Source organism: Rhinopithecus roxellana, chromosome 9 (assembly GCF_007565055.1).
Source record: "Rhinopithecus roxellana isolate Shanxi Qingling chromosome 9, ASM756505v1, whole genome shotgun sequence".
Taxonomy (NCBI): Eukaryota; Metazoa; Chordata; class Mammalia; order Primates; family Cercopithecidae; genus Rhinopithecus; species Rhinopithecus roxellana.
This window is the reverse complement of record NC_044557.1, coordinates 12114575-12140451: the sequence shown is the minus strand read 5'-3', so window position 1 is coordinate 12140451 and position 25877 is coordinate 12114575. Positions and strand designations below refer to the sequence as shown.

General features: G+C 38.2%; 1 protein-coding gene across 1 annotated transcript in view; it reads right to left on the bottom strand.

Moving 5' to 3' along the window:
- The window catches only part of PXDNL (peroxidasin like), a 513952-nt gene that overhangs the window by 229560 nt on the left and 258515 nt on the right, over nucleotides 1-25877 (bottom strand). The window contains exon 4 of the mRNA XM_030937395.1: nucleotides 21836-21907. Within this exon, the coding sequence (XP_030793255.1) occupies nucleotides 21836-21907 (72 nt within the window). The remainder of the gene's footprint in view (nucleotides 1-21835; nucleotides 21908-25877) is intronic.

The window sequence follows — 25877 nt, the reverse complement described above, 5'->3', positions numbered from 1 at the left end:
AGGCAGGAGAATGGCGTGAACCCGGGAGGCGGAGCTTGCAGTGAGCTGAGATCTGGCCACTACACTCTAGTCAGGGCGATAGAGCGAGACTCCGCCTCAAAAAAAAGAAACAGAAACATGGCCCCATAGTACAACTTCTGAATCAGAATCTTCTTTTAAAAAATATCACCAAGCATTCATATGCTGTTTATTTATTTATATTTATTTACTTTTTTATTTTTTGAGGCAGAGTCTCCCTCTGTTGCCCAGGCTGGGGTGCAGTGGCACGATCTCAGCTCACTGCAACCTCTGCCTCCTGGGTTCAAGCGATTCTCCTGCCTTAGCCTCCAGAGTAGCTAGGATCACAGGCATGCACCACCACACCTGGTTAATTTTTGTATTTTTAGTAGAGACCGGGGTTTCACCATGTTTGCCAGGCTGGTCTTGAACTCCTGACCTCAGGTGATCCACCTGCCTTGGCCTCCCAAAGAAAAAATCCATAGTCCTTGTAGAATCTCACAGGACAGGCATAGTGGAGATTTGCTCTTGCCCCTTCCCTGCATTCACTCTCTTTTACTGTGACTGCAGTTCTTACCACGTTTCCAGCTTTTGTAATCTGTGTAAGGCTGGCCCCAGCCCTGGACTTGGAGGATGGAACAAGTGATTGAGTTCAGTGCAACCAGAGCATGCAGAACCCTGGCCATGGTGACCAGGCCAGCAATGGGTACCTGACCATCCCAGTCAGTCCATTCAGGGCCACACCCTCTCAGGTCTTGAAATTTTCCTGGATATTTGAGTACCAAGTTCTATCTTAATGAACAAGAATGGGGATAAAATGAGGAGGCTGGAGCCAAAGCAACCTTTTTATACAATTACAGAGCTTGAGAATAAAACTTGACACCAAGGACACAGGAACTGGAAATGGAGAGAAGAAAACCTTGTACTAAGTCTGCATCCAGACTATGAGGCCTCATTTTTTGCTTAAGCCAGTTGAGGTTGAGTTCTCTCTCTACCACTTACAGTGTAATGTATGCTTAATTACATACATAAAGGGAGGAAAATGAACAGTAGCTGAATGGAAATGTTGGCCCAAGAATAGGCTTTCTTGGTGAGAAAAACTTGAGCCCACACTGAAAGGAAAGAGGTAATGAAGGTGTGAAGGGGAAAAGCAAAAGAGAATGGGAAGGGCCCAGAGAGTGAGTATGACACCGTCCAGGGAACAGGCGCGACAGTGCCTAGGACAAGGTGGCACCGAGTTTGTTCAATATCTCAAGTCTTTCAGTTTTTTAAAAAATGCATTTATTCTTTAAGCTTTTGGATTCTTCTTTCTTCATAATATATCACAAATTTTATCAGATTTTCAAAGGTTTATGCTTGGCAAACATGAGTATTTGCTACAACACTAAATGGAACTGAAGAGGTCTGGTCCCCAACAGTTTTCATGCAATTACATAAAAAATGAATGTCTGAGAAAGTGGTTTCTGCAACAAACGTGCTCTGAGGTATAGAAAAGTAAGTTAAGAAGATGACATCTTCATGATTTCTATTTCTTAGGTACCTGAACTCAGTGTTTATAAAAATCCATTGAAAGCGCAAACCTAATGTGCTTATTTGGCTGGTGCCTGGCACAGCTTTTATGCCAGATAAAGGCAGACTTTAGCTAATGGGGCTTATAAACTACTGGTGATGGTTGTTAGGAGAAGGTAGACAGAAAAGGAAATATAAATCCCAGATAAGACTTGGATAGTATCTCTAGGATATGTAATACCTTTAAGGTAGAGATAATGATTCCTAACTCTGACCACACATTAGAGTCTCATGGGGAACTCTGAAAAAAGCCACTGATGCCAGCACCCTCCTCCTGAGACTCTGCTTCACTGTGAGTGTGGGCAGGCAGTTCCTAGGTGATTCTAACATGCTGCGGGCTGGACACCTTCTGGCTGGGGACACTACTGAGCACCATGATAAGACAGAAAAGTTTTCACTCATCTCAATCTATCCTCTTAAAACACAACTTAGAAAAGGAAAATTTAATCAGAATCTCAGACATATAAATTGGCAGCAATTGTTTACAGAGTCACTTCAAAACATATTCAGACCTATCAATTTTATTCTCCCCTCTAGCCATTTTAAAAACTGCACTGCTTGATGTTGGACATGAGTCCCCTAACTCCCTGTGATCCCAGCCAGTCACAAGTACCTGTGAGCAAACAAAGAGCAACAGGGGCGAAGAGAGATGTTCAGTTCCACCCCCTGCTGACCTATTTCTCAGTGTGAGTGTCTGGGTCTTTTCCTCAGAAACCTTGAAGAGCCCCCAAAGGATATCAGAGAACTTCTCTGTTTTTAACATGTGCTTCCTATTGAAGAACAAACTTGGGCATTTTCAAAGTAAGTTATGCTCTTTACATCGTACGGGTTTTATCTAGAATTGCACAGAAGAGGGAAAGGTCTTCAAACTCTATTTTTTTCATGTGGTGCCCAAAAAAGAGGTTTTACCAGTGTTAGACTCATGAGAAGGAATATCAGTGAGGAATCAGGACAGAATAGGTCGGAAAAGCCACACCACTTCCAGCTAGCATGACATACAGCCAATCCTGCCCCAGAAAAGGATGCTCTCACAACTTAACAATAGAGAATGTTGTATTACTATTTTCTCATCAAATGTATCTCAAATTTGCTACAAAGAATTACATAATGCAGAATAGAGCTATTCCTAGAGAGGTGCTTACAAATAGACTTTGACTGATGCGCAGGGAATATGGTGAAATTGCAGTGCCTACAACTGCTCTCCAGCCTTCGTATCCCTCAGGTTCTGTGAAAGAGACATCAGTGATTCTACCCAAGATACACAGGATGCTGTTTCCAGACAAAAATGCACTTTGATTTTTCCAAATAATTTAGATAACTAAAATGTTTGCTTTGGTATGATTCTACCAAAAAATAACACGTTTCATTTGTCTGCACATTTATAGTGCGTTTGGTTTTAGAAATTCCAACAAACTGATCCATAGAGTCGATATAAATTCAATCAGAATTCAGAGGGCTTTTTTTTTTTTCAGACCAAGGGGATGATTAGAAATAGACAATCTAATTCTAAGATATATATGAGAATGCAAATAATTTTTAAAAATAAATCAGCCAGGTGCAGTGGCTCACGCCTGTAATCCCAGCCCTTTCGGAGGCTGAGGTGGGTGGATCATCTGAGGTCAGGAGTTTGAGACCAGACTGGCCAACATGATGAAACCTCGTCTCTACTAAAAATACAAAAAATTAGGCGAGTGTGGTGGTGGGTGCCTGTAATCCCAGCTACTCAGGAGGCTGAGGTAGGAGAATCACTTGAATCTGGGAAGTGAAGGTTGCGGTAAAAGCAAGATGGTGCCAGTGCACTCCAGTCTGGGCAACAAGAGCGAAATTCGATCTCAAATAAATAAATTAGTAAATTAAAGTTGGAGACACTTTACTGTCTGATTTTAAGACTTGCTATAAACCGCTACACAAAAATAAGGGAGAAATCATGCAAATATCTGGTGAATAGTAATAATGTATTTCTTTGTTTTTTGTTTTATGTTTTTTGTTCCTTCCTTCCCAATCTGAATTCCTTCCATTTATTTTCCTTTCCTTATTAGAATCATTAGAATCTCCAGTAAAATACTGAGTTGGAATCATGTAAGCAGACATCCTTACCTTGTTCTTAACCTGAAGTTATTCAGTCTTTCACCACTGAGTATGAGATTCACCAAGGGTCTTTCCTAGATATCTTTCACCAGGTTAAGGAAGATCCCATTGGTTCTTAATTTGATAAAGGTTTTCTGTCATGAATATACGTTAAATTTTTCCATATGCTTTTTCTGCATATATTGAGATGTTTTTATTATTTTTCTTTTTTAATCTGTTAATATAATAAATTACATTTTTGGTTTTTGAATGTTAAACTAACTTGCATTCTTAAAATTAAACTTACTTGGGCATTATATATTTTTACCTTTTTCTTATATTGCTGAACTCAATTTTCTAATATTTGATTAAGGGATATTGCTTTATTTTAATGAGAAATATAGTTATGTTGAAGGTCTTTTCTGATGTCTGTGATTTTGGTGTCATAAAATAATTCTAACTCATAAAATGAGTTGAGAAATATCCCACTAGAAGAATTTGTACAGAATTGAATTTGTTTGTTTCTTAAATAATTGTTAGAATTTAACAGTGAAGGCATTTGGGTGTAGAGTTACCTCAAGTTGGTTGATTCTGTTATTCAGGTCTTCTTTATACTTACTTTCTGTCTACTTGTTCTATCACTTACTAAAAGAGGAGCTTGGAATTTGTTTATTTCTTTTTTCAGTTGTATCACGTTTTGGCACCTTGCATTTTATAACTCTCGTATGATGTGCTTGCCTGGTAATTTTTGATTGGGTGATGGAAACTGTGATTTTTAGTTTCTTGGGTGCAGATTTTTTTTTTTTTTTTCAAGAATATTGGACTTTCAGCCTGGTCCCAGTGGCTTATGCTTATAATCCGAGCACTTTGCAGGGCCAAGGCGTGCGAATCACGAGGTCAAGAGATCGAGACCAGACTGACCAACACGGTGAAATCTCGTCTCTACTAAAAATACAAAAATTACCTGGGCGTGGTGGCGTGTGCCTATGGTCCCAGCTACTTGGGAGGCTGAGGCAGTAGAATTGCTTGAACCTGGGAGGCGGAGGTTACAGTGAGCCAAGATCGCACCACTGCACACTGGCCTGGCAACAGAGCGAGACTCCATCAAAAAAAAAAAAAAAAAAAAAAAGAATATTGTACTTTCTTCTGCCACACAGTTACATTTCTTGGGATCGGTTTGATCCTTTCGGGTTTACTTTTGGGCTTTATAGAGCAGGCCCAGAATGATCTTCATAATAGGGCTCATATAGCCTTTCTACTAAGGTGACACCTTTCTGAGGGCTCCATCCAATGCTATGCAGCAAGGTCTTTCCACACTAGCTGGTAGTAACACAAAGTATTTCCCACCCTGAGTGATTTCTGGGAAGTTTTTGGCCTAGGGATTTTTACTAGTTCTTTTCTAGCCACAACTAGTTTCCTCTGATACATGCAGATCAGTGTCCGGCCAAAGATTTTAGGAGAAGCCTCTGCAGGTCTCTAGGGCTCTCTGTGTAGCTCCCTGCTCACTGGTCTCCTACACCACTAATTTTTACACTAGGCTTCCTGAGCCCCAGTCTCTGTCTCCTCAACTTGACAAGGCTGCTGATCTCTGGTTGGGAACCCTTCTCTGTACCTGAGCATGAAAACCACCTCTGGAAAGCACCAAAGAAAACTCACAGACATCACCCAGTGTGTCCCTTCCCTCATGGACCACAGCCCCTCACAGCCTGCTCTCCAGTTCTCCAACACTGCCGTTTCATGTGTTCTGGTTTTCTAGGAGTTTTTTTAAGCAGAATATTAATCTGGTCTCTCCTATTCCATCATGGTCCAAAGCAGAAACTTGTTTCTGTTTTATAATTCAATGAAAACTCTCCCAGACATTATATATCAAAAGTGCTTTTTGTACTAATAAGTTGCTAGTAATCATGAGGAGAAAAAAAATTACATTAAATAAAGTCTTTTGTAAAGAACATTTACCACCACAATAGTCTATGTTTTATTCTAAATTTCAGGCTTTAATTTATTTTGAGAAAGGGAGAAAAAAAGAGTATCCTCAACATTTAAAAACTGGTTTAGCACTCAGGGGCAGTCCATGGTATTCTCCTATTAAATATTACCTAACAGAACATAACCTCAGACAAGGTTACCCTGAGACCATGACAAAATGAGCCTACTTTATAATTTTGTCTCAGCATAGACAAAAGCAAGTTTATTGTACGTTATGGACTGAATGTTTATGTTCCATATAATTCATACATTGAAATCTTAACCCCAAATATAATAGTATTTGGAGACAGGGCCTTTGAGAGGTAATAGAATTAGATTAGATCATGAGGGTAGGTCCCTTGTGATGGAGTTAATGCCCTTATGAGAAAGAAAAAAAAAAAGAGAGAGAGAAGTTGGCCAGATGCTATAGCTCATTTCTGTAATCTCAGCACTAAAAAAGGTACTCTAGTAAAATATCCCACTTAGAAATAAGTAAGCAGGTAAAGAGAAGAAGAGGCAATAAATATAAGGCTATACACTGAAGAGGAAATGTAAGTTAAGAAATAATGACTATGGGCAGATCACAAGGTCAGGAGATTGAGACAATCCTGGCTAACGTGGTGAAACCCCTTCTCTACTAAAAATACAAAAAATTTGCCGGGTGTGGTGGCATGCACCTGTAATCCCAGCTACTTGGGAGGCTGAGGGAGAAGAATTGCTTTAACCCGGGAGGTGGTGGTTGCAGTGGAGCCGAGATAACGCCATTGCACTCCAGCCTGGTGACAGAGCGAGACTCCATCTCAAAAAAGAAAGGAAGGAAGAAAGGAAGGAAGGAAGGAAAGAAGGAAGGAAGGAAGGAAGGAAGGAAGGAAGGAAGGAAGGAAGGAAGGAAGGAAGGAATAATGACTAGTCAAAGTAGATTATAACTCTTCTAGTTCAAAGGTCATATGAGGAACATAGCTAGAAGATACAATTTTCACAAAAGAGATATTTGGTGCCTACTAAAGAGGGAAGAAAAAAGAAAAATTTATTGGCAAGGATAATCAATAAAAATATGAAAATATGTCAGCTCTACCAGTGAAATAAAGGCAGAAATTGTAGACAAGGAATAACTGAAAGCCGGATGATTGATTAACATCAGCATTAGTAAACGGTGCTTTCTAAGAACATACCGATTACTCTTGTTCTGAAAAGTGGAGTGATTGAAGAGTTCTCGGTGCCATTTGTAGAGTAGAAACATCTAGCTAACAGGATGTGTATGTAAAAGGAGAAAATAATACCTAATCAAAAGGTCTTTACCTTTGGTAAAAGTTCATTATATCCTCTCAAGTCTGTTCATTTTAAAGTATGATACGCTTCATGCAACTGAGCATGAACTTTCCTGAACAAAATCTGGGGTGGAGGGTGAACACGAAGTGCAGATATGGGCACAGAAGCTCTAGCTGATGCTGCAGGCAGCGGGGGAGGGCGAGACCTGATAATAAATTATCATCTATTTTCTTTCATAAAAATTCAATGATTACAATTCTTACAAGATGATTACTCGTCCCTATGCTATCTTCTGCACTGACACAATCAATATAACATCAGGTTGTTCTTCGGAACTACCTAGCCCTCACTGATGCTTAAAGTAACATTTTTGTTTATTCTGTGACAATGTTGTGTTTACCAAATTTCTCTTGATGTAGCCAGCACATAGAAAATAACCTAATGCAACATAAACAGAACATTTATACTTGAAACCAATGTAGTTTGGCAAATTTTCAATCAGCAAAAAATCAAGAAAAGAATAAGGCTGACAAATCCTTCTTCAATATCCCTTCCTCACTCCCCACAACCCTACTTTTTAGGGTTAAAGGCTATGTCATGAAGACAATAGGAAAGTCAAGTGTATTTTTATACTAATTGTGAACATTTATGTCTGTAGCAGGATTGACATTTCTTTTTTTTTTCTTTTTTTCATGGGAGGAGAAGGCCTTTTTATTATTATTATTAATGTGATGGGAATAGTTCCATCACATCGTGTCTCTGCACAGCATCCTGAGAACAACCTTTTCATCACATAAATAGTTACAGTTCTGTTTTTTTAATGCCTCCTGCCATTCCTTCCCTCCCCCTCTTCACCACTTTCCCTTTGAGTGAGGAGGATAGCACTCCCTTCAGATAAAGGTTTCCCAAGTATTGACAAAAGGCAGGCACGTGGTGATAGTGGTAGAGGATGGGGGAGGGTAGGGTTGTTCTTTGTCCCAACACGACCCAGGTCTAAGCTGGTGAGAAAGGACTGTGTCCAGAAACAGGTGTATGTCCTTTTAAAAGCAAACTTCTTATATGTAGAAATTGCAGTAATTTTTTTCAGAAAAAGAGTCAGCTTCTGACCTGATACCTTTTCCTTCTTCATGCGTCTCCTGCAACCAGAGCTCCTGGCCTGGGTCTCAGAAAGCACATCCTGCATATAATGGTACCCAGGGCCTAGATGGGGCCAGAGTCTTCTTGGTGATGGGGGTGAGCAGGTCAGGCAAGATCTTTGTTCTCAGGGAGTGAACAGTCTCCTGAGGGAGGGAGACTGGACACAGCAAACCTGCACATAGATGTAGAAATAAGGAAAGGTCTGACAGCAGCTATGCTGAGAAGGGAACGTGGGAGGAAAGGGACCTGGCGCCCAGCACATCTCTTCTCATCACTCCCATTTCTGCATTTGGAATTCTGCCTGAATGGAAGGCAGGTAACAGGGCAGACACAGTGGGCATTCCATAAGCCCCCTTTTCTGTGTGGTTTTGCCCCTCAGTGATGACTTCTTCCAGTTTCTCTTAGGATTCTGCTTTGTGCCTTATTGTTATTGAGTGGAGCATGGCCTATGCAGACACTTTGGTGATTTATTTATTTTATTTTATTTTTTTATTATACTTTAAGTTCTAGGGTACATGTGCATAACGTGAAGGTTTGTTACATATGTATACTTGTGCCATGTTGGTGTGCTGCACCCATCAACTCGTCAGCACCCATCAAGTCATCATTTATATCATGTATAACTCCCAACGCAATCCCTCCCCCCTTCCCCCTCCCCATGATAGGCCCCAGTGTGTGATGTTCCCCTTCCCGAGTCCAAGTGATCTCATTGTTCAGTTCCCACCTATGAGTGAGAACATGCGGTGTTTGGTTTTCTCTTCTTGTGATAGTTTGCTAAGAATGATGGTTTCCAGCTGCATCCATGCCCCTACAAAGGACGCAAACTCATCCTTTTTTATGGCTGCATAGTATTCCATGGTGTATATGTGCCACATTTTCTTAATCCAGTCTGTCACAGATGGACATTTGGGTTGATTCCAAGTCTTTGCTATTGTGAATAGTGCTGCAATAAACATACATGTGCATGTGTCTTTGTAGTAGAATAAGTTATAATCCTTTGGGTATATACCCAGTAGTGGGATGGCTGGGTCATATGGTACATCTAGTTCTAGATCCTTGAGGAATTGCCATACTGTTTTCCATAATGGTTGAACTAGTTTACAATCCCACCAACAGTGTAAAAGTATTCCTATTTCTCCACATCCTCTCCAACACCTGTTGTTTCCTGACTTTTTAATGATTGCCGTTCTAACTGGTGTGAGATGGTGTCTCATTGTGGTTTTGATTTGTATTTCTCTGATGGCCAGTGATGATGAGCATTTTTTCATGTGTCTGTTGGCTGTATGAATGTCTTCTTTTGAGAAATGTCTGTTCATATCCTTTCCCCACTTTTTGATGGGGTTGTTTGTTTTTTTCTTGTATATTTGTTTGAGTTCTTTGTAGATTCTGGATATTAGCCCTTTGTCAGATGAGTAGATTGCAAAAATGTTCTCCCATTCTGTAGGTTGCCTGTTCACTCTGATGGTAGTTTCTTTTGCTGTGCAGAAGCTCTTTAGTTTCATTAGATCCCATTTGTCAATAGGATTGACATTTCTATACTGTGCTGCTGTCAAGACCTCTGAAAAGATCTATTATTTGTCTCTGCCTTCCTCAAAAATAAATTTAATTTAAAACGTATGATGTACAGTAAGAAACATCAAAATACAGACAGTATAAAGAACAAATATCTCAGGCACCTTAAGATCTATCACTGTTCTGCCAAGATATGCTAAAATAAAGTTGATTTTCAGAGTTATGATTAAAATTATGATAAATCTTAAGGATTATAGATTACATGTTTGGAAACCAGAAATTCTCTTTGAATAGTGATTCCCAATAGCATGGAATCAGTTTTAAAATAGAAAGCAAAAATGTCTGTTTTCTTGGCTTTAAATACTAGGATTACTCAATATTAGTCAAACCAGTAATTATTATCAGAATATAAAGCACTTACTGCTGAGAATTATGTGCATTTTAAATGGGAATTAGAACTTTTCATATGCTAATTTCTATAAGCCATCTGTAAATATATTTGATGAAAAACATCACAGTGATAAGGGCTTTCCATTTTGTCTTTATTTAAAAATGTATACTTGATTGGTTAATGTGATGATTTAGCAATATAGTAAACATTACCTAAAGCATTACACAATTTAAAATTATTTTTTAAGAAGATGAAAGCACACATTTTATCACAGTGATAGTTTATTAGTCATTGTCTTAGTTTGTTTTGTGTTGCTCTTTAAAATAAATACCACAGACTTGGTAATTTATAATGAATAGAAATGTATTAGCTCATGACCCTGAAGGCTGGGAAGTCCAAGATTGAGGGGCCAATAGTCCCCTCAATCCCATGTCATCCCATGGCAGAAGGGCAAAGAGAGAGTGAGAGAGAGCCAAAAGGGGAAAAGCACTTCGTTTCATAAGGAACCCAATCCCAAGATGTGGAACTCACCCCCACAGTAATGGCATTGATCTATTCATGAGGGCAGAGCTTTCTTGGTCCAACCTCTCAATACTGCTATAAGGCAATTAAATTTCAACCTGATATTCAGAGGAAACAAACATTCAAGCTTGGGTTTGTCTTACATTCAAAATATGTTAATTTCATCTCTATAGCCTCAAAATCTTAACTCATTCCATCATCAACTGAAAAGTCTAAAGTCCAAAGTCTCATTTAAATTAGATATGGGTGGGTAGCGGGGATGACGGATGGAAAACAGAATTAAAATGCAGCTCCCATTTGGACAGACAGAACAGCATCTGGAGACTTACATTGTGAACTCTTGCTTCAATAACCACTACAGAAACATATGAGGAAAACCAAAAGAATTCACAGACTCTTTGAAAGCCGTTGCTTGCTGCTACAAGTGCTGTGAGACAGCCAGAAAACTGTGAGTTCCTAAATTGTTAGAGGGGGAAAATTCAGCCTCTGAACATGCATTCCCACTGAGGAACCTAAAAATCCAGATCACAAGAGAAGGATTTAACCTTACCTGTAGCTGAAATGAATTTAAGGAGCTGAGTCTATAGCCATACCACCCTGAACGTGCCTGAGCTTGTTTGATCTCAGAAGCTAAGCAAGATCAGGCCTGGTTAGTACTTGGATGGGATTTAGGGAGCTGAGTGAAATATAAAAGTAGAAAAAGCAGCAGGAAGAGCGGTTTAGGCACTCCTGGTCACCAGCTTGAGTCCAGGGAAGCCATTCCTAGCCTTACCTCACAGAGGTCCTTGGGGAAGGAAGGGAAGGCAGCTAGCAGAATTGGGGAGGGGCCACAGGGTGAAGGAAGCTCCTGGTTGAACTTGGTAATAATTGCAACTGAGCATGAACTTTCTTGAACAAAACCTGGGGTGGAGGGTGAACATAAAGTACAGAAATGAGCACAGAAGCTCCAGCCAATGGTGCAGGCAGGTGGGGAGGGGCAAGGCCTGAGAGCCCTACTTGCTTTCTCAGTCAGGAGGCTTGCAGCCTGGGGCAAGATCTCAGCCCTGCACAGAGGCTGCATGGATATAAACTCAGTGCAGATGGACGGGGCACAGCAGGAGTGAGACTGGCCCTGATGGCTCCATGGGAACAGGGTGAGGCCTGTCACTTCTGGCTTCCCCCAATTCCCTGACAACCTGTATGAAGCAGCAGAAGCAGTCATAATCCCCCTTGGAACATAACTCCATTAGCCAAAGAACCACCCCCGCAATCCCCCACAGTGGCCGCAGCAAGCCCCACCAAAGAAGAGTCTAAGCTGGGTACCGCCCAACCCTGCCCCCACCTGATGGTTTTCTCCACCCACCCTGATAGCCAAAGGCAAAAGACATAAACTGTTGGGAGCTCTATGGCCCCACCCATCACCTGAGAAACCTAAGTACCTATCCTGACCAACGTAGGGCAAACCCATATCCCCCTCCTATTACCACAGCTGGTACTCTCTTGAAAGTATCACCTCCTGGCTAGAGGCCACCAACTCAAGCTATTATTTCAACTCAGAACAACCCTGCTCCAAAGAAGGAGCAAACAGCAGCAAATTTCACCAGCTGCAACACCCTAGCTAACCACGGATCCTCTGGCCATGTGACAGCTTCACCACTAGCATAATCAGCATTCAAGAAAAGCAGCACACTAAATAAAACTCCAATAACAGACTCCGACAGAGTCCACTTCACTCCCCCACAATCTCTACCAGAGCAGGTACTGATATCCATGGCTGGGAGACCTAAAGACAGATTACATCACAAGACTCTTTGCAGACATTCCCCAGCACCAGCCTAGAGCCCAGTAGCCCTGCTGGGGGGCTAGACGCAGAAGAGAAATAATGGTCACCGAAGTCTGGCTCTCAGAAAACCCTATCCCTAGGGGAAGGGGGAGAACATCACATCAAGGGCCCCATGGGACAAGAGTATCTGAACAGCAGCTTGAGTCCCAGATCTTTCCACTGAAACAGTCTACCCGAATGAGAAGGAACCAGAAAAGTAATTCTGAAAGTATGACAAAACAACGTTCTACAGCATTCCCCAAAAGCTCACACTAGCTCTCTAGCAATGGATCCGAACAAAGAAGAAATCTCTGAATTGCCGGATAAAGAATTCGGAAAGTTGATTGTTAAACTACTCAGGGAAGCACCAGAGAAAGGTGAAAAAGATATTTTTTAAAAATACAGAATATGAATGAAAAGTTTGCAGAGAAATAGATATCATAAAGAAAACACAGTCACAACTTCTAGAAATGAAAGACACACTTAGGGAAATACAAATACACTGGAAAGTTTTGAACAATAGAATTATACAAGTAAAAGTAACAACCTCAGAATTAAAAAAAAAAAAAAAAAAAAAAAAAAAAAAAGCTTTTGAATTAACCCAACCTGACAAAGAAAAAATTTTAAAAATGAACAAAGCCTCCCAGAAATTTGGGATTATGTTAAACAACCAAACATTAGAATAATTGGTGTTCCTGACGAAGAGATATCTAAAACTTTGGAAAACTTATTTGAGGGAATAATCAAGGAAATCTTCCCTAATCTTTCTAGAGGTCTAGACATCCAAATACAAGAAGCTCAAAGAATACTCAGGAAATTTAACACAAAAAGATCATTACCTAGCCACATAGTTATCATGTTATCTAAATTCAAGATGAAGGAAAAAATCTTAAGAGTTGCGAGGCCAAAGCACCAGGTAGTCTATAAATGAAAACTTGTCAGATAAACAGCAGATTTTTCAGCAGAAACCTTGCAAGCCAGGATTGGAGTTCTATCTTTAGCCTTCTTGAACAAAATAATTGTTAGTCAAGAATTTTGTATCCGGCAAAACTAAGTGTCATAAATGAAGGAGAGATAAAGTATATTTCAAACAAAACAAATGCTGAGAGAATTCACCTCTATCAACCCAGTACTACAAAAAAATGCTAACTCTTGAAACAAACCCTCAAAATACACCAAAATAGAATCTTTGTAAAGCACGAATCTCATAGGACCTATAAAACAATAACACAGTGGATATAAAAACAAGGTATTCAGGCAACAACTAGCACAATAAATAGGACAGTACTTCACATTTCAATACTAGCATTGGATGTAAATGGCCTAAAGGATTCACTTAAAAGATTTGGAATGGTGGCCAGGAGTGATGGCTCATGCCTGTAGGCCCAGCACTTTGGGAGGCCAAGGCGGGCGGATCACAAGGTCAGGAGATCCAGACCATCCTGGCTAACACAGTGAAACCCCGTCTCTACTAAAAATACAAAAAATTAGCCGGGCGTGGTGGCACACGCCTGTAGTCCCAGCTACTCAGGAGACTGGGGCAGGAGAATGACGTGAACCCGAGAGGCAGTGGAGCTTGCGCTGAGCCGAGATCGCACCATGCACTCCAGCCTGGGTGACAGAGCGAGAAAAAAAAAAAAAAAAAAAGATCCAGAACGGCAGAATGCATAAAAATCCAACAACCAAGTACTTTCTGTCTTCAAGAGATCCACCTAACACATAAGGACTCACATAAGCATAAGGCATAGGGATGGGAAAAGGGATTTCATGCAAATGGAAACCAAAAGCAAGCAGGAATAGGTATTCTTACATCAGACAAAACACACTATAAAGCAGTAACAGTTTAAAAAGACAAAGAGAGACATTATATAATGCTAAAAAGATTAGCCCGATAGAAAAATTTCACAATTTTAAACATATATGCACATAACACTGGAGCTCCCAAATTTATAAAACAGTTACTACTTGACCTAAGAAATGAGATAGATGGCAACACAATCATAATGGGGACTTCAGTACTCCACTGACAGCACTGGACTGGTCATCAAGACAGAAAAATCCACAAAGAAGCAATGGACTTAAACTATACCCTAGGAAAAATGGACTTAACAGATATTTACAGAGCATTCTACCCAATAACTGAAGAATATATATTTCTTTCATCAGCACATGGAACATTCTCCAAGATAGACCATTATGACAGGCCACAAAACAAGTCTCAAGAAATTTAAGAAAAATGAAATTATATCAAGTACTCTCTCAGATCACAGGGGAATAAAATTGGAAATTCACTCTAAAAGGAACTCTCAAAAATATACAAATGCATGGAAATTAAATAATCTGCCCCTGAATGATCTTTGGGTCAACAATTAAATCAAGATGAAAATTGAAAAATTGTTCACACTGAATGATGATAGTGACACAAAACCTCTGGGATAGAGAAAAAGCATTTCTAAGAGGAAAGTTCATAGCATTAAATGCACACATCAAAAAATCTAAAAGAGTACAAACAGACAATCTAGGCTCACATCTCAAGGAACTAGAGAAACAAAAACAAACTAAACCCAAAACCAGCAGAAGAAAAGAAATAACAATGATCAGAGTAGAACTAAATGAAATGGAAACAAACAATACAATACAAAAGGTAAAACAAAAAGCTAGTTCTTTGAAAAGATAAACAAAATCAGTAGACCAATTAGTGAGATTAACCAAGAAAAGAAGGGAGAAGATCCGAATAAGCTCAATCAGAAATGAAATGGGAGATATTAAAACCAATACCACAGAAATGCAAAAGATCACTTGAGGCTACTATGAACACCTTCATGTGCACAAACTAGAAAACCTAGAGGAGATGAATAAATTCCTGGAAATAAACACACCTCCTAGATTAAACCTGGAAGAAACAGAAACTCTGAACAGACCAATAACAAGTAGTGAGATTGAATAAAAAATTGCCAACAACAACAACAACAAAAAGTCCAGGATCAGATGGATTCACAACTGAATTCTATCAGACATTCAAGTGAGAATTGATTCCAATTCTACTGAAACTATTCCAAAAGATAAAGAAAGAGGGAATCCTCCCTAAATCATTCTATGAAGCTACTATTACCATAATACCAAAACCAGGAAATGATGTAACAAAAAAAAGAAAACTACAGACCAATGTCCCTGATGAACATGATGCAAAAATCCTCAACAAAAACCTAGCTGACCAAATCCAACAACATATCGAAAAGATAATACACACTGATCATGTAGGTTTCATACCATGGATATAGGGGTGGTTTAACATACGCTAGTCAATAAATGTGATATACCACATAAACAGAATTAAAACAAAAAATCATATTATTATCTCAGTAGATGCAGAAAAAGCATTTGACAAAATTTAGCATCCTTTATAATTAAAACCCTCAGCAAAATTTGCATAGAAGGGACATAACCCTAAGGTAATAAACGCCATCTATGACAAACCCACAACCAACATTATACAGACAGCACTACCGCTGAGAACTGGAACAAGACAAGGATACTCACTTTCACCACTTTTATTCAGCATAGTATTGGAAGTCCTAGCCAGCGTAGTCAGACAAGAGAAAGAAAGAAAGGGCATCCTAATCAGTAAAGAGAAAGTCAAACTGTCGCTGTTTGCCAATGATATGATTGTACCAAAAAACCCTAAAGACTCATCTGAAAAGCTCTTAGATCTGATAAATGAATTCAGTAAACTTTCAGAATACAAAGTCAATGTACAGAAATCAGTAGCACTGCTATACACCAACAGTGACCAAGCTGAGAACCAAATCGAGAACTCAGTCCCTTTTACAACAGTTGAAAAAAAAACAAACAAAAAAAAACACAAAAAAACAAAACAAAACAAAACAAAAAACCTTACAAATATACCTAACCAAAAAGGTAAAAGATCTCTAAAACAAAAACTAAAAAATGCTGCTGAAAGAAATCATAGATGACACAAACAAATGGAAACACATCCTATGTTCACAGATGGGTAGAATCAGTATTATGAAAATGACCATACTTCCAAAAGCAATCTATAAATTCAATACAATTCCCATCAAAATATCACTATGATCCTTCATAGAACTATGAAAAAACAATCCTAAAATTCATAAGGAACCAAAAAAGAGCCCACAAAAGCAAGACTAAGCAAAAAGAACAAATCTGGAAGCATCACAATATCTAACTATAAGCTACACTACAAGGCTATAAATACCAAAACATCATAGTACTACTGGTATAAAAACAGGCAAGTAGAACAATGGAATGAAATAGAGAACTTAGAAATAAAGCCAAATACATATAACCAACTGATCTTTAGCAAAGCAAACAAAGACATAAAGTGGGGAAAGGAGATCCTATTTAACAAATAGTGTTGGGATAATTGGAAAGCCACACGTAGAAGAATCAAACTGGATCCTTTTCTCATCTAATACAAAAATCGACTCAAGATGGGTCAGAGATGTAAATCTAAGACCTGAAACCATAACAATTCTAGAAGACGACATTGTAAAAACTCTTCTAGATATTGGCTTAGGCAAAGACTTCATGACCAAGAACCCAAAAGTAAATGCAACAAAAACAAAAATAAATAGATAGGACTTAATTAAACTAAAAACCTCTGCACAGCAAAAGAAGTAATCAGCAGAGTAAAAGATAGTCCACAGAGCGGGAGAAAATATTTTCAACCTACGCATCTGACAAAGGACTACCATCCAGAATCTATAAGGGAACTAAAACAAATCAGTCAGAAAAATGCAAGTAATCCCATCAAAAAGTGGGCTAAGGACATGAATAGACAATGCTGAAAAGAAGGTATACAAATGACCAACAAATGTATGAAAAAATGCTCAACATCACTCATTATCAGGAAAATGCAAATCAAAACCACCATGCGATACTACCTTACTCCTGCAAGAATAGTCATAATGTAATTAAGAAAACGAAAAATATCACATGTTGGTGTGGATGTGGTTAAAAAGGAACACTTTTATAATGCTGGTGGGGCAACCACTAATACAACCACTACAGAAAACAGTATGGAGATTTCTTAAAGAACTAAAAGTAGAACTACCATTTGATCCAGCAATCCCACTACTGGGTATATATCCACAGAAAAGAAGTTATTATATAAAACAGACACAAGCACAGCTATGTTTATAGCAGCACAATTTGCAATTGCAAAAATATGGAACCAGCTTGAATGCCCATCAACCAACAAGTGGAAAACGAAAACGTGGTGTATATATACCATGGAATACTACTCAGACATAAAAACGAATGAAATAATGGCACTTGCAGCAACCTGGATGGAGTTGGAGACCATTATTCTAAGTGCAAAAACTCAGAAATAGAAGCCAAATATCGTATGTTCTCACAAGTGCGAGCTAATCTACGAGGACACAAAGGCATTAGAATGATATAATGGACTCTAGGTACTCGGAGTCAGGATGGAAGCAGGGGTGAGGGATCAAAGACAACGCGTTGGGTGCAGTGTACACTGCTCGGGTGTTGGGTGCACCAAAATCTCAAAAATCACCACTAAAGAACTTACTCATGTAACCAAACACCATGTGTCCCCCTCAAAACTATTGAAATAATAATAGTAGTAACAATAAAAGATAGACAAAAATTTAAATAAATCAGATATGGGTGAGACTCAAGGCATAATTCATCCTGAGGCAAATTTCCCTACAGCAGTGAGCCTGTGAAATCAAAATCAGTTACATGCTTCCAAAATGCAATGTGGGACATGCATAGAATAGACATTCCTATTACAAAAGGGAAAAACAGGTGAGAAAAAGGGAGCAACTGGTCCCAAATAAGTCCACAATCCAACAGGGTAAACAACATTAAATCCTAAGGCTCTAGAATTATCTTCCTTGACTCCATGTCCTGTCTCCTGGACAAGGTGGGGTAGGGGTTGGGCCCCCAAGGCCTCAAGCAGCCCAAGTCCTATGGCTCAGCACAACCAAAGCTCTCATGGGTTGAAGTCTTTTGCCTGTAGCTCTCCCAGGCTGACAATGCACATTGGCAGCTCAATAGTTCTGGGATCTTGGTGACGGTCCCACTCCCTTTATTCCACTAGGCATTGCCCTCACAGGGGCTGTTTGCAATGGCTCTGCTCCTGTGAAAAGGCACTGCCTGGGGCCCCAGGCTGTCCAAGACATCCTTTGAAATCTAGGTGGAGACCATTTTTGACCCCATAGCCCACTCATTCTGTGCATCTGCAGAATTAATACCAAACTGCGGACTCTGTAAGCAAGTGTATAAAATACGCTTTTTAAAGATGTTCTTCATCATTTAGTTTAATGCCTTGCTGTGAGAAGTTTATATATGAGCACTGAAAACATGAAATGAGTGTGTTACTTCAAAGATGCATTGTAAGCTGCTTTATTACAGTGAATTGAACTGCTTCCCAAACAATGAACTCTGTAAACAAATGTACAAATACGCATTTAAAAGATGTTCCTTACCATTTAGTTTATTGCCTTATCGTGAGGAGTTTTATGTATACACACACACACTGAAAATATAAATCTGGACATGTTACTTCAAAGATGCATTGTGAAGCACTTTATTAAAATAAATTAAACTGTTTAACACTGTGAACTTTTTAATCACATGTTTAAGACATGCTTTTTAAAGATGTCCCTTGCTCTTGTGTTCTAAGCCATAATGTGAGGAGTTTATATATCCACATTTAAAAGATGAATCAATGTATGTTACTTCAAAGATGTATTGTGAGCTGACTTATTACAGTGAATTGGACTGTTTACCATTCTGTGAATTCTGTAAACAAGCATATAAAATGGTTTTTAAAGATGTTCTTAACCAATAAGTTTAAAGACTTATCGTGTGATGTTTACAAATATATACTAAAACATACATCTGCTGCCAAGGCTTACCACCTGCATTCTTCAAATTAGGGCATAATCCACACCTGAGCCCACTCGAGTGACAGCTGAGGTGACCAAGGAGCACTGCTTAGGAATTTGGGGGGCAGAGACTTAAGGTGGTGGAGGGTAGTGAATGCTGATTTTTTTCAGGCATGATGAGCTGCTCCCTTGAGGCTGCCTCAAAGATCTCTGAAATGAATTGGGTGTCATTCTCCCATTGTCTTGATGAATGGTACCTGACTTCTTTTATCTACACTAATCCCTTTACCAAAGGATCAATTGGCTGCTCCCTTGCACTTTTTTTGTTCTTTACTTGACCAGGCTGTGAATTTTCTATATTTTTATGTTCCACTTCCGTTTTAATTAAAAATGTCATCTTTAAATCATTCATCTCTTCCCACATTTCACTCTAGACATTTAATAGAAGCTGTGCAGCTCCTTCAACTTTTTGCTTAGAAATTTATTCCACCAGATGTCCCAATTCATTCTCTTAAATCCAGCCTTACATAAAGCCCTCTGGTATGGACACAATTCAGCCAAGTTATTTTCCATGTTAGAAAATAATGGCCTTTATTCCAGTTTCCATTACCTTGTTCCTCATTTCTGTCCAAGACCCCATCAGAATTGCCTTACTGTCCATATTTATAGCAGCATTCTGATTATAGTTACTTAAGCAACCTCTAAGAAGTTTTAGACTTTCCCTACAGCTCTCCTTTTGTTTTGAGCCCTCACCAGAATTGCCCTTAATGATCTATTCATGGCAATACAAGCTTTTTCTATCCTGCTTCTCCAGATTCTTCCGTCTTCTACCCATTATCCAGTTCCAAAGTTACTTCCAAATATTCAGGTGTTTGTCACAGCAACACTCTACTCTTTTGTACCAATTCTCTTTCTGAGTCATTTTGTGCAGCTATAACAGAGTACCACAGATGGAGTAATTCATAATGATCAGAAATTCATTGGTTCACAATTCCAGAGGCTGGGAATTCCAAGATTGAAGGCCCAGCATCCTTTAAGGGCCTTCCTGCAGTATAGTCCCATGGCAAAAGGGTAAGAGAGGGCAAGAGAGAGAGAGCAACAAGGATCCTGGTTTGTCCTTTTATAAGGAACCCACCCCCATGATAAAGAGCTTGCTCCCACCATAAGAAACTCACTTCCACAATGACAACATTAATCTACTCATTATCTTTCATGGTCTAATCATTCCTTAAAGTTCCTACTTCTTAATGCTGACACAATGGCAATTAAATTTCAGCATGAGTTTCAAACCATAGCAGTCATGTAAAAGGAAATTAATAAGAAGCAAAAGTAGAGCAAAGGCAATTAAAAAACTTTTTTTGATTGGTTGACTGTGTTTTAATACTATAACCTTCAGCCTTTTATGAAAAAGAAATTTAGATTTCTTCTAACCATATTTATTACAGAAATAATTTAAAATCATGTTTTGAAATTAAGAAACCACATTGAATATGGAAACAAATTTGAGGATCAAAAACTTCTGATACACAGAAATCCTGCCAATACTTAAAAACCAGACTGCATTCTACATATCTGAGTTTCAGAACTATCCCATAGGTTGTGAAAAATGGGGAAAATCTTTTTAATTACCTAATTAGTATTTGTATTTCAAACACTTGTAATTGAGAGAAATCTCTGAATAAAACATGAAATTGCAGTTTAGTAGCAGTATTAGTATACAATATGACTTTTTGATATTGAAGGATTCATATTTCACACTGAAATTATGATGGTGAATCTGAGGTTTTCATAAAGTATCAAATGTTAAAAAGTACACTAAGATAGCAGTCAGTTTGAGTTGTAAAAATAATGCTACAGGGCGGCGCATGGAGGCTGATGCCTATAATCTCAGCACTTTGGGAGTCCTAGGTGGGCAGATCTCTTCAGGCCAAAAGGTCGAGACCAGCCTGGCCAATGTGGTGAAACCCTGTCTGTACTAAAAATATAGAAATTAGCCGGGCATGGTGGGGCATACCTGTAATCCCAGCTACTTGGGATGCTGAGGCACAAGAATCACTTGAACCCAAGAGGTGGATGAGCTGTGATGGGACAACTGCACTCCAGTCTGGGCAACAGAGAGAAACTCTGCCTCAAAAATAATAATAATGAAAATAATAATAATAATACAGACTCTTAATTTGGGGCAAATCATTTAACTAACATTGAATTTAATTTTATTACCTGTAAAATGAGAGGTATATCTCATGTTTTGGAAGTTCTAATGTCAGTTAAAAGTTTGAACTTGTTTCATAAATTATAGTCACAGCTATAAATTATCTTCTATAAAAAGCCTATTTTATGTCAAGTAATAAACATTTTTGCTTCATAAACATTATTGCTCTTTGCATGCAATACCTTAACATGCACCGCAGAAATATGTGCATTTCAGGATTTGGAAACAAAGGTTCACAGAGGGTAAGCTGCCCAATGTCACACGAGTAATAAATGCAGTGCTGGAATTCCAGCTGAGTTCTGTCTGTCTTCCTATCCTTATGCCAACACAGTCATACATTCTGATTTTTATCCAACTGATGACAGATATTCAGTTATTCAAGCCACATGGCAAAGTTTAAAATAATTGTTCAACTATCACATAATGGCATTTAAAAAGCTGTCTATTTGAACCGTCACCATGAGTGATTTAATAAAAAAGTTTCTATTACTTACAGATGTTCCAAAGATATGAGTCCTTTAAATGTTTGCTTATCTAGTGCATGGATTTCATTCTTGTATAGGTACCTGGAAAATATATAGAATCTCATTAAATTATAAATTAGTAGAGATACTACATGTCTTAGATACAAACTTTTTAAACTATAAGCTGTGGACCTTAGGAGCTTTGTGGGATGTCCATAGATTCCCTAACAATATATAGAAATTGTCATTTCATTTAAATGTGTTCAATTGGTAAGAATTCTAAGCCTCTCTCATCAAATTCTCAAATGGATCCCTGGTTCAAAATATTAAGGAACATAGAGTATTTGTGGAGAAATTCTGACTAATGGAGTCATATATATTGAGTAACAACTTCTCTAAGAAAAATATATGTTTGACTATAAATAATTTTTTAAAATTTATTTTAAGACACTGAGTATATTCAACTGGTAGTTATAAAACTGGCAAATACCACCATGAGATTCATCTTAAGGGGATAAAAGCATCTTAGAGATGCATAAGATGAATTTTGATCCTCCTGTGGCTGCTGTTGAAAATCTACAGGAAAGAATACTGTAAATGGATTTATAAATATGATGATACAACTAATCTTACCAAACGGTTTAAAGAAAACAATTTATGTAACATATGAGCACTTTCTCCATCATTTTTCTTCAACCATAGGTTGGTAAAGTGATTTCTTCCCCACACTCTTTGTTAATGTCATGAAAATAAAGCCCTGGATCATTTCTACTTGTGCCTCTCAAGGTTTGAGACAATTAGAATTCCTGAAACCTTCTATCAAGTGTCTTTGGAATGTGCTCTTGCATATTATCGGTGCATCAGAATCACCTGGTGGTTTGTTAAGCACACCAATTCTAAAGTTTACCCACAAACCTACTCAACCGGACTCTCTCAGGATATTTTCTAGATAATTCAATTGCAGCTCATCTGCAGTCCTGCCTTAAAGGCCATCAAAATCATAATTCTGGCTAAAAATAAAGAAGGAATTGATTTTCTATAATTTACTTAGTGAAGCTTTGAAAGTTCCAAACCAGTTTCTTTTCCCCCAGTTTAGGACTCCAGTCAGTTTCTAAAAGTAGCAGTGACTAGTGTGAATTTACATCTAACTAGATATTGTTTTTCCTCAGCATTCATTGATACTACTGAATATTTTTCTTTTACTCCAAATCTCAAAAATATAGCTATGTGTTAGAATTCAAGAAATACAATATTTTAGAACCATGTTTCTTCAAACATTTATAGGAAGCATTGAGAAGTCTCAAAACTCACTAGTGGTTCTCACGTGTGGATGTATGCAAATCAGAGTGTAAGTACATGAGTCAGTAGTACTTGTAAGGCCTCATTTTGAGTTCTACCCAAGCCTCATAGTGATGTCTGGGTCCCTGCCTCCACAAATTCAGATTTAATGATGGGTCCAGGGTACAGACTAAACATTGAGTTTCTTCATAGCTCTACAGGAAATAATAATATGCAGCAAGGTTGAAAACTACTGTTACTAGGTACAGAACCAGTGAAAGTATTCCGTAAATGTACCCCACTGGATTCAGAAATACCTCCTGCTAAAGGCCCTTAGACTATTGGAATGTTGAGAGCCACATGACTTCAAGGGTGTCATGTCTTGAGGTACAAAGAAGTTGACCTCTACTGAGAGGCATACAAACACTATACTTGGTTTTTATTATTATCGTCAATTTTAAATAATGAGGGATTGTTTCATAAAGATAAAATGAAGTCATAAAATATTTCATGAAGGAGTTTCAAAACTTAAAACTAAAGATTTCTCATAATATTTTATCTCAGATATACAGATTCACTTTAGACTGTTATATTGTAGAAAATGGTTCAGGAAAAATAAGTACAAAGTAGGGGGGAAAGAATAGAATAGAACTTCTGCAGTCAGATCTGCACAAATTGATTAAATCAGTAAAGTATGAATTCCAGATATGTTACTACCTGTATTCATGTTGTAGGACCAACAGGTTTGTATGCTTGCTGAAGAGTAACAGACCAATACACTGAGATGGCAGCGTTTGCAGCAGAGAAAGAGTTTAATTATCAACAGGCAGCCAAATGAAGAGACAGAAAGGACACTCAAATTCTTCTCCCCAGTGAGTTCTGGGCTGGGGTTTTTAATGGGATAGTGGAGGGAAAGAGGCTAGAAAATTGGGGTTGTTGATTGGCTGGAATAAGGAGGATATTATTTGGATATGGAAACCACATTCCTTGGTGAGTCAGCTCCTTATCAGGTCCTTCAGACCTTATTGGTGTGCAGGACCTAAAAGAATGTCTCAAATGGAAAACTTAACATTTCATAATTCTCAAGTTGTCATCTACAGAGCAGTTAAGAAGAACTATAATCTTCATGGGTCTATGCGATATTGGGACAATAGGCACCAAACAGCTATGAGGAAGGGATCAGAGAGCAGTTGATCTTATGATGAATGCTGATGTGCTGAAAGTTTGGCTTATTTTTGTTTCTTCCCACCCTCCCACCCACCTTATTTCCTGATTAATTTTATAAAGTTTCTAGGGATTATTGCATTAACACCAGTCACACAGCTTCCAATTTCCCATAGGATAATGATATTCAGCTAAATTCAAATCTCTCCACACACCTCTGAAAACCACACAGTTTAACAAAGAACAAAAATACATCACCCAGAGTACAAGCTATGACAAAACCAGAGAAAGAGAGCATTAGCAACTTCATTTAAGTGGGGAAAACACTAAAGGCATCTCTAGAGTCCACCCTCAGCAGAATCAAGTGGGAATTTCACAGATGAAGGGACTGTGGTGGAAGGAGTAGAACAACAAAGGGTGAGAGTACCACCCTGATGAGAACCTTAGATTGAGGAAATTAGAACCCTGGCTCCTAAGGAATTGAAAGAAAGGACTTGGAAAATGAGTGGGAGAAGGCACCTTGCTAGCATGGGGTAACTTGTGGAGAATTTGTATTAACAGGAAAGAAGAAAGCAAGAAGTCAAAGGTAAAATAAATTAGTACCAGGATTTTAATAATCAAGATGATTGTGTACCAAGATAATCACTGCAAGGAAAATTACCTATAAATACTGATAGGAAATTAAGAAAAACAAATCTGGTACTAAATTTGATAGAAACAGAAAACCTAGAAATATAAATTTTGATCAAAATCTAAATAAAAAATTAAAAAGATATTTCTTAACTATTTCATTTACAATAGCTTATACATAATAAGCTACCTAGGAATAAACTTAACCAAGGGGGTTAAAGACTTCTACACTGAAAGATATGAAACATTACTGTAAAAAATTAAAGACAATGTGAATGAATTGAAAGATTCCCCATATTCATGGACTTAAAGATTTGATATTGTTAAAATGTCAATACTACTCAAAGTGATCTAAAAATTTAATACAATCCCTATCAGAATTCCAATGGCATTTTTTTTTTTTTTTTTTGCAGAAATAGGGAATCCCATCCTAAAATCTATGTGACATTTCAAGAGGCCCTGAACAGTTAAAACAATCTTGAGAAAGAATAACATAGTTGAAGATTTTACACTTTCTGATTTCAAAACTTATAACAAATGTATAGTAATCAAAACAGCACGGTACTGGCATAGAAACAGATATACATTGGTCTATATCTCTGTTTTGGTACCAGTACCATGCAGAGTCCTCAGAAATAATACCGCACATCTACAGCCATCTGATCTTTGACAAACCTGAGAGAAACAAGAAATGGGGAAAGGATTCCCTATTTAATAAATGGTGCTGGGAAAATTGGCTAGCCATAAGTAGAAAGCTGAAACTGGATCCTTTCCTTACCCCTTATACGAAGATTAATTCAAGATGGATTAGAGACTTAAATGTTAGACCTAATACCATAAAAACCCTAGAAGAAAATCTAGGTAGTACCATTCAGGACATAGGCATGGGCAAGGACTTCATGTCTAAAACACCAAAAGCAACGGCAGCAAAAGCCAAAATTGACAAATGGGATCTAATTAAACTAAAGAGCTTTTGCACAGCAAAAGAAACTACCATCAG